General features: G+C 49.4%; 1 protein-coding gene across 1 annotated transcript; it reads right to left on the reverse strand.

Annotated features, from left to right (window-relative positions):
• Positions 1-603: 603 nt before the first annotated feature.
• LOC122906886 (elongation factor 1-alpha 1-like) lies at positions 604-1811 on the reverse strand. The gene has a single exon (XM_044249357.1). The coding sequence runs from the start codon at positions 1776-1778 to the stop codon at positions 693-695; it is 1086 nt and encodes a 361-aa protein (XP_044105292.1). The 5' UTR covers positions 1779-1811; the 3' UTR covers positions 604-692.
• Between the last annotated feature and the right edge of the window lie 8906 nt (positions 1812-10717).

Consider the following 10717-nt stretch of genomic DNA (forward strand, 5'->3'; position numbering starts at 1 on the left):
TCTTCAGATGGAACCCGTGCTCTTGGACCTGTGTCAAACGCTCAGGGTACATGAATCCTACAGGGCCGCATAGCCACCAGCACATTCTAAGATCTCACTGGTAACAAACCTGCATTGTGCTCCATCTCCATGAACCTCCATGTCAACTCAAGGCATTGGTACTTTGCCCAAGAGCCACCAGAACGAATCTGCCATTTTCCTCAGCTGCAATGGTCAATGGAGGTGTGCTTTCCAGGCATCCATGTGGGAGTGCTCTGCTACCCAAACTTTCAATATGGGGAGCCCTAGAGTAAACAAACCAGACTCCCCCTGTCCGTTAGAAGGAAACCTTGCTGTTTAGAGCATCTAACAAGCCCCAGCGTGGGAAATCCTCCATGGCCTCTTTTTTTTTTTCTCATTAAACTTTTGTTTTAATGGGTCTCAAAATTCTGTGACAGATTTTTGGTCAAGTTGGTTCCATTAAAAAGTACTGATTTTAAAAACTAATAACTTAAAACTGCCACACCCACACACAAAAAAATAAACAAATGGTCCACAAAACATTCTCCTTTCCTTCTGAAGGTTTTATGATGCATTGTTATCATTAACCAGTCTTTTACTATTAAACTTAAATGGCCAATTGACACAAACAGTTCTGAGACCGTTCTTCCACCACTGATTAAGACTGGGGTGGTACATATTGGGTATAATATTCATTTAGCCTTCTGAGCTTTCTGGGAAGACTTGGTGACCTTGCCAGCTCCAGCTGCCTTCTTGTCCACTGCTTTGATGACACCCACAGCAACCGTCTGTCTCATGTCACGAACAGCAAAACCGCCCAGAGGAGGATAGTCAGAGAAGCTCTCAACACACATAGGCTTACCAGGAATCATATCAACAATGGCAGCATCACCAGATTTCAAGAACTTGGGACCATCTTCCAGCTTTTTTCCAGAACGATGATCTATCTTCTCCTTCAGCTCAGCAAACTTGCAAGCAATGTGAGCTGTGTGACAAACCAGCACAGGTGCATATCCAGCACTAATTTGGCCTGGATGGTTCATGATAATCACCTGAGCTGTGAAGCCAGCTGCTTCCATTGGTGGGTCATTTTTGCTGTCACCAGCCACATTGCCACGACGAACATCTTTGACAGATACGTTCTTGACATTGAAGCCCACATTGTCCCCAGGAAGAGCCTCACTCAAAGCTTCATGGTGCATTTCAACAGACTTGACTTCAGTTGTAACATTGACTGGAGCAAAAGTGACCACCATGCCATGCTTAAGGACACCAGTCTCCACTCGACCCACAGGGACAGTACCAATACCACCAATTTTGTAGACGTCCTGGAGAGGCAGACACAAGGGCTTGTCAGTTGGACGAGTTGGTGTCAGAATGCAATCCAGAGCTTCAAGCAGTGTGATTCCACTGGCATTCCCATCTTTATGGGTGACTTTCCATCCCTTGAACCAAGGCATATTAGCACTTGGCTCCAGCATGTTGTCACCATTCCAACCAGAAATTGGCACAAATGCTACTGTGTTGGGGTTGTAGCCAATTTTCTTAATGTAGGTGCTGACTTCCTTAATGATTTCCTCGTATCTCTTCTGGCTGTAGGGTGGCTCAGTGGAATCCATTTTGTTAACACCAACAATTAGTTCTTTTACACCCAATGTGTAAGCCAGAAGGGCATGCTCACGGGTCTGCCAGTTCTTGGAGATACCTGCTTCAAATTCACCAACACCAGCAGCAACAGTCAGGACAGCACAGTCAGCCTGGGATGTACCTGTAATCATGTTTTTGATAAAGTCTCTGCATCCTGGAGCATCAATGATAGTCACATACTACTTGCTGGTCTCAAATTTCCACAGGGAGATATCAATGGTGATACCACGTTCACATTCAGCTTTCAGTTTATCCAAGACCCAGAAGCCTCCTTCTCGAAATTTTCGATAGTTCTTTTATCGATCCCACCACATTTGTAGATCAGATGACCAGTAGTGGTAGACTTGCCCGAATCTACGTGTCCGATGACAACAATGTTGATATGAGTCTTCCTTCCCCATTCTGGTTTAGGATGAGCGGTGGTTTTCATGACACCTGTGTTCTGGCGGCAAACCCATTGTGAAAAAGCCTCCATGGCCTCTTGATGACACCACTTTATTTGTCAGTCATCATAGAAACAAACTCCAGAGTGAGCAAACATCTGACATACACCGTTACTCAGGTGCTGGATATTCAAATAAGCTGCTGTACACTGAAACTGCCTTTTGTTTGGCACTGAATTGAAAAGGAGCTTGGGTTTACAATTTCATCCTCACCCTCCAGGTCTGCAAGTCCTCTTGACAGTGAATTCTGGAGCCACAACGCAGCATTCTGCCTTCCCCATAGAAAGAAGAATGGCCTGGTTTAGTACTCCCAGAAACACCACATGGGGATCAATCTGCTCAGATCACGAGGGAACCCCGATTTATAGGCTGCCATGGACACTAGTGCTGTGTCTGACAGAGCGTGTGCCCCGACCTCATGGCAGCCACCCAGTGGGCGGGGTCCATATCCAACATGTGAGACTGGCCATGGCCCAGGGCCATCATCTCTACCCATCCTTGGTATTCAGGTATCTGTTCCCTACACCTTTGGTGGAATCACTAACAATGGGGGAACCTGAAGCACAATAGTGAACTCCTCCTTCCCCATGGCAGGAATTCTGGCTGTTGGGATGGTAGTCCAAACCTCAGAGTGGAAGCCAGTTGCAAGGCCAATGAGACTACGCCCACTTATGAGGGCCACCCTGGGCACAAGCAGGCATTTTGACCCTCAGCCTGAGCATGCTTTCAAATAAACGCTCTCAGTTGCACCTCCAGGTTCCCGCATTGCAACCCTGGTACGCCCCTAGGCCCAAATCCTAACACTTGGTGGAATTTTCCAGGCGCCCAGACCCAAAGGCCGGAATCCCTGTTTTGGGGGCACCCCTAAGTTGGAAAACAGCACTCTTCCCTTCCCCAAGAAAGCAACCAAACTATTGGGAGCAGTCAGCAACTTTGAGAGGAAAAATCTCTCATTAACCCATGAGACCACACCTGCATTCTGAGCCCATTACGGAAACAAAATCCAGATACAATAGTCTGTGCTACTGCCTTCGAGTCACCTGATTTACAGTTCCTGATGAGCTTCCCTCAGGTCTATGCATTGGGCCTGCGATCACCTCGCCTCTAACCCTAACCCGAGTTTGTGTTTGCAGACTTCTCTCCCAAAACCATGGTTCACATGCCCTCCAGGATGGGGCATCTGGAGCCACACCACAGGACGTGCCTGCTATCCCCAAGGAAACAGTGCCTATCACAGTTGCCCAAACCCTCCAGATTAGGAGAAACCTGTAAGGCCCCTGAGCCCACCCATATGGAGGCTGCTCCATATGGAGCATATAGAGGCTGCTCTGGATGCAAATGAGCAGTCAAAACACCCTGATCAACTTCATCCAGGCAGACATCCAAGTCAATGATCCTGAGTCAGATGATTGAAACTGACATGCCCCTAAGACCTATTTGGAACTGTAGATTAGGTTTTCAGGCTTCTGTCCTCAGAGGCCTGTTCTTGAATACCAACTTATGATAAAACATGTGGTCCCTGAGCCCTACAACTGAACATCTCCTGCCCAGACAGAAGCCGTGCTCTTGGACCTGAGTCAAACCCTCAGGGTATATGAATCCTGCACAGGCCCTTAGCCATAAGCATATTCTAAGATCATCCTGGTAACAAACCAGCATTGTGACCCATCTTCATGAGACTCATGTCAACTCAAAGAACTGGTACTTTTACTCAGAGTGACAAGACAAACCTGCCATGTTCCTCAGCTGGTAAATAGATGTGTGCTTTCCAGGCATCCATGAGGGAGTGCTCTGATACCCAAACTATCCACATGGGGAACCCTGTAGCAAACAAACAGACTCCCCCTGTCTGGTAGAAGGTAACTTTGCTGTGTGGAGCATCTCACAAGCTCCACCATGGGAAATCCTCCATGGCCTCTTGACACCACCCCTCCATTTGTTGGTCATCATAGGCATAAAGTCCAGTGTGAGCAAACATCTAACCTCCACCCTTACTCAGGTGCTGGATATTCCTATCAGCCCCTGCACACTGGAAATGCCTTTCACTTGGCACTGGATTTAAGCATAGCTTGCGTTTACAATTCCATCCTTACCCTCCTGGTCTGCAAGTCCTCTTAATAGTGCATTCTGGAGCCACAACACAGCATTCTGCCTCCCCATAGAAAGAAAAAGGCCCTTGTGAGTCTTCCCAAAAACTCCACATAGGATCAGTCTACTAGACCCTTGAGGGAACCCCAATTTATAGGCTCCCCTAGCACCTAGTGCCGTGTCTGAATGAGCCTGAGCCCCGACCACGTGTCAGCCACCCAGCGGGAGGGTCGCATATCCAGCATGTGAGATTGGCCATGTCCAGGGCCATCATCTCTACCCATCCTTGGTATTCAGGCATCTGTCTCCAGACCTTTGCTCGAATCCCAGCTAATGGGGGAACCTGAAGCACAGTAGAGAACTCCTACTTCCCATGGCAGGAATCCTGGATGTTAGGGTGGGTGTACAAACCTCAGGGTGGGATCCAGCTGCAAGGCCAAGGAGACCACTCCCACTCATGAGGGCCGCCCTTGGCACAAGCAGGCAGTATGACCCTCCGCAATAGGATGCTTTCAAATAAACGCTCTCAGTTGCACCTCCAGGATTCCGCATTGCAGGCCTGGTATGCCCCTAGGCCCAAATCCTAACCCTTGGTGGGATTTTCCACCTGCCTATACCCAGAGCCCGTCACTGGAATCCCTGTTTTAGGGCACCCCTAAGATTGAAAACAGCACTCTTCTCTTCCCTCAGAAAACCACAAACTATCGGGAGCCTCAGGATCCTTGAGAGGAAAAATCTCCCATGGTCCCATGAGTCCACACCTGCATTCCAAGGCCATAGTAGATACACAATCCAGATCCAAGAACCTGTGCTACTGCCTTCTAGTCACCTGATTTACCTTTCCTGATATGCTGCCCTCCAGGTCTATGCATTGGGCCTGCGAATACCTCGCCAATAACCCTATCCCGAGTTTGTGTTTGCAGATTTCTCTCTCAAAACATGGCTCACATGCCCTCCAGGATGGGGCCCCTGGAATCACACCACAGGACTGTGCCTGCCATCCCCAAGGAAACTCGGCCTATCACGTTGCCCAAACCTTCCTGATTAGGAGAAATCTGCAAGGCTACTGAGCCCAACCCAATTATGGAGGCTGCTCTGGATGCAAATGCACAGTCTGAAACACCCTGTTCACCTCCATTTAGGCAGACACCCAAGTCAATGGTCCTGAGTTAGATGATTGAACCTGACATGGCCCTAGGACCTCACTGGCAGCCTAGATAAGCTTTTCAGGCTTCTGTCCTCAGAGGCCTCTTCTGGAATGCCAACTTATGATACATCTTATGGTCCCTGAGCCCCACAACAGAAAATCTCATGTCCCCAGCTGGAAGCCGTGCTCTTGGACCTGTGTCCAACACTCAGGGCATATGAATCCTGCCCCTTAGCCCCTTAGCCCCTTAGCCACCTTAGCCACCAGCTCCTTAGCCACCTTAGCCACAGCCCCTTAGCCACCAGAACATTCTAAGAGCTCCCTGGTAACAAACCAGCATTGTGACCCATCTTCTTGAGACTTCATGTCAACTCATGGCCTTGGTACTTCGCCCAGAGCCAGCAGAATGAACCTGCCATATTCCTCAGCTGCAATGGTCAATGGAGGTGTCCTTTACAGGATTCCATGAAGTAGTGCTCTGCTACCCACATTTTCCACATAGGGGAACCTGGAACAAACTGCCCCTGTCCAGAAGAAGGAACGCTTGCTCTTTGGAACATCTCACAAGCCCCAACTTGGGAAATACTCCATGGCCTCTTGACGCCACCCCTCCATTTGTCAGTCAACATAGACACAAACCCTAGCATGAGCAAACATCTGACATCCGCCCTTACTCAGGTGCTGGATATCACGAATAAGGTGCTACACATTGGAACTGCCTTCCGCTTGACCCTGTATTGAACCATAGCTTGTCTTTACAATTCCATCCTCACCCTCCTGGTCTGCAAACCCTCTTGAGATGGAACTCTAGAGCCACAATGCAACATTCTGCTTTCCCAATAGAGAGAAAAAGGGCCTGGTGAGTCTGCCCAGAAACTCCACATGAGGATCAATCTGCTCGGCGCTCGAGGGAACCCCAGTTTATAGGCTGCCCTGAATACTAGTGATGTGTCTGCCAGAGCCTAGCCAAGACCTAGTGTTAGCCATCAAGTGATAGGGGCCCATATCCAGCATTTGAGACTGGCCATGGTCCAAGTCCGTCATCTTTACCCATCTTTGGTATTCAGGCATCTGTCCCCAGACATTTGCTGAAATCCCTGCCAATGAGGAAACCTGAAGCAGCATAGGGAACTTTTCCTTTCCCATGGCAGGGATCCTAGCTGTTGGGATGGGTTTCCAACCTTCAAAGTGGGAGCCAGCTCCATGGACAAGGAGACCACGCCCACTCATGAGTACCACCGGGACACAAGCAGGCATGGTGACCCTCAGCCTGAGCATGCTTTCGAACAAACGCTCTCATTAGCACCTTCAGGACCCCGCATTACAGGCCTGGTATGCCGTTAGGCGCAAATCCCAACACTTGGTGGGATTTTCCAGTGGCCCAGACCCATACCCCGTCTCTGGAATCCCTATTTTGGGGCACCTGTAATTTGGAAAACAGCACTAATATTTTCCCTGAGAAAGCCACCAAACTATTAGGAGCCCCAGAAAACTTAGAGAGGAAAAATCTGCCATGGACCCATGAGACCACACCTGCATTCCGAGGCCATCCTGGACACACAATCCAGATACAACAGCCTGTGCTACCACCTTCGAGTCATCCGATTTACAGTTCCTGAGGAGCTGCCTTCCAGGTCTATGCATTGTGCCTGCAATCACCTCGCCACTAACCCTAACCCAAGTTTGTGTTTGCAGACGTCCCTCCCAAAACCATGCTTCACATGACCTCAAGGTTGTGGTAACTGGAGCCACAACAAAGAACTGTGCCTGCCATACTCAAGTAAACTGTGCCCGTCACTGTTGCCCAAATCCTTATATTAGGAGAAACCTACAAGGCGCCTGAGCCAGCCCAATATTGGAGGCTGCTCTGGACTAAAATGCACAGTTTGAAACAACCTGATCACCTCCAACCAGACTGACACCCAAGTCAATGGTCCTGAGTCAGAAGATTGTACTTGACATGCCCAGAGGATTCATTGGAACACTGGATTAGGTTTTCAGGTATCCATCCTCAGAGGCCTGTTCTGGAATACCAACTCATGATACAACATGTGGTTCCTGAGCCACAGAATAGAACATCTCCTGTCCCAAGAAGGAAGCCGTGCTCATGGACCTGTGTCAAACCCTCAGGGTAGATGAATCCTGAATGGCCCCTTAGCAACCAGCACATTCTATGATCTCCCTGGTAACAAACTAGCATTGTGGCCCATCTTCATGAGACTCCATGTCAACTCAAGGCCTTGATACTTCACCCCAGAACCACCAGAATGAACCTTCCATGTTCCTCAGCTGCAATGGTCAATGGAGGTGTGCTTTCTAGGCATCCACGTGGGAGAGCTATGCTATCCAATCGTACCACATGTGGGACCCTGGAGCAAACAAACCAGACTCCCCCTGTCCGGTAGATGGAAACCTGTTTGGAGCATCTCACAAACCCCAGGGTGGGAAATCCTCAATGCCCTTGACACCACCCCTCCATTTCTCAGTCATCATAGACACAAACTCGAGCATGAGCAAATATCTGACATCCACCCATACTCAGGTGCTGGATATTCGATTCAACCGCTGCACACTGGAAGTGCCTTTTGCTTAACTCTAAATTTAACCATAGCTTGAGTTTACAATTCCATCCTCAGCTTCCTGGCCCACAAGCCCTCTTGATAGGGTATTCTGGAGCCAAAGGCAGCATTCTGCCTTCCCCATAGAAACAAGAAGGGCCTGGTGAGTCTGCCAGAAAGCTCATATGAGGATTAATCTGCTCGGTGCTCGAGGGAACCCTGATTTATAGGCTGCCCTGGACACTAGTGCTGTGACTGGCAGAGCCTGAGCCAAGTCCTAGTGTCAGCCATCCAGAGATCGGGGCCCATATCCACCATGTGAGATCGGCCATGACCCATGTCCGTCATCTCTGCCCATCCTTGGTATTCAGGCATCTGTCCCCAGACCTTTGCTGGAATCCCTGTTAATGGGGGAACCTGAAGAACAATAGAGAACTCCTCTTTCCCCATGGCAGTAATCCTGTCTGTTGGGACAAAGCGGGAGCCAACTCTATGGCTAAGGATCCAACTGTATGGCAAATGAGACCAAGCCCACTCATGAGGACCACCCTGGGCACAATCAGGCATTGTGACCCTCAGCCTGAGCATGCTTTCAATCAAGCCCTCTCATTTGCACCTCCAGGATCCCGCATGCAGTCCTGGTAAGCCTCTAGGCCCAAATCCTAACACTTGGTGGGATTTTCCAGGTGCCCAGCCCCAGATCCCGTCTCTGAAATCCCTGTATTGGGGCACCCCAAAGATGGAATACAGCACTCTTCCCTTCGCCGAGAAAGCCACAATAGTATAGGGAGCCGCCAGGATCCTTGAGAGGAAAAAAACTCCCATGGACCCATAAGACAACACCTGCATTCCAAGGCCATCCTCGACACACAAGCCAGATACAAAAGCCTGTGCTACCACCTTCGGGGCACCTTATTTACAGTTCCTGACAAGCTGCCCTCCAGGTCTATGCATTGGGCCTGTGATCACCTCGCCGCTAACCTTAACCCAAGTTTGTGTTTGCAGACTTCTCTCCCAAAACCATGGCTTATATGTTCTCCAGGATGGGGTCTTAGAAGCCACACCACAGGACTGTGCATGCCATCCCCAAGGAAAATGTGCCCATCACAGTTGCCCACACCCTCCAGAATAGGAGAAACCTGCAAGTCCCCTGAGCCCACCCCAGTATTGGAGGCCACTGTGGATACAAATGCCCATTCTGAAACACCCTGATGCCCTACATCCAGGAAGACAGCCAAATCAAAGGTACTGAGTCAGATTAGTGAACCTAACATGCCCCTGGATGTCCCTGGAACCCTAGATTCGGTTTTCAGACATCTGTCTTCAAAGGCATGTTCCCAGAATGTGAACTTATGTTATAACATGTGGGCACTGGGCCACACAACAGATCATCCTGTCCCCAGGAAAAAAAAAAAAAAAAACCCGTACTCTTCCATATGTGCCAAAGCCCAGGATAGTAGAATTTTGTACAGTTCCTTAGTCACCAGCAAATTCTAAGATCTCCCTGGTAACAAACCAGCACTGTGGACCATCTGCAAGAGATTCCATGTCAAATCAAGGACTTGGTACTTCGCTCCAGAGACACCAGAAAGAACCTGTCATGTTCCTCAGCTGCAATGGTCAATCGATATGAGCTTTCTAGGCATCCATGCGGTAAAGCTCTGCTACCCATATTTTCCACATGGGGGACACTGGAGCAAATAAACCACACTCCACCTGTCCAGTAGAACGAAACCTTGCTGTTTGGAGCAGCTCATAAGCCTCAACGTGAAAACCCCTCCATGGCCTCTTGACGCCAGCCCTCTATTTGTCAGTCATCATAGATACAAACTCCAGTGTGAGCAAATATCTGACATCCGCCCTTCCTCAGGCGCGGGATATCTCAAATAAGCCACTGCTCATAGGAACTGCCTTCCGCATGGCACTGAAATAAACCGTAGCTTGTGTTTACAATTCCATCTTCACCCGACTGCTCCTCAAGCCCTCTTGATAGGGAACTCTGGAGCCATAATACAGCATTCTGCCTTCCCGATAGAAACAAGTGCCTGGTGAGTCTGGCCAGAAACCCCACATGAGGATCAATCTTCTCGGCCCCATATCGGAGGGAACCCTGATTTATAGGTTGCCCTGGCCATTACTGCTGTGTCTGACAGAGCCTGAGCCCCGACCTAGTGTCAGTCACCAGAGACTGAGCCCCAGATCTAGCATTTGGGATTGCCAAGGCCGAAGTATGTCATCTCTATGCATCCTTGGTGTTCAGGCACCTGTCCCCAGACCTTGGCTGGAATCCCTGCAGGGGAACCTGAAGCACAATAGAAAACTCCTCCTTCCTCACAGCAGGAAACTTGGCTGTTGGGATGGGTGTCCATCCCTCAAAGGGGGAGCCAGTTACAAGACCAATGAGACCATGATCACTCCTGAGGGCCACTCAGGGCACAAATAGGCATTGTGACCCTCAGCCTGAGCATGCTTGCAAAGAATCCCTCTCAGTTTCACCACCATGATCCCGCATTGCAGGCCTGGTACACCTCTAGGCACAAATATTAAAACTTTGTGAGATTTTCCAGGTGCCCAGACGCAGAGCCCACCTCTGGAATCCCTGTTTTGGGGCACCCCTCAGATGGAAAACAGCACTCTTCCCTTCCCCGAAAAAGCCACCAAATTATGGGGAGCCACCAGGATCCATAAAGAGAAAAAGTTTCCCATGGACCCATGAGAACCCACCTGCATTCCGAGGCCATCCTGGACACACAATTGAGAGAGAAAAGCCTGTGCTACCACCATCCAATCACCCTAATTACAGTTTCAGATAAGCTGCCCTCCAGGTCTAAGCA

Source organism: Neovison vison, chromosome 5 (genome assembly GCF_020171115.1).
Source record: "Neovison vison isolate M4711 chromosome 5, ASM_NN_V1, whole genome shotgun sequence".
NCBI lineage: Eukaryota > Metazoa > Chordata > Mammalia > Carnivora > Mustelidae > Neogale > Neogale vison.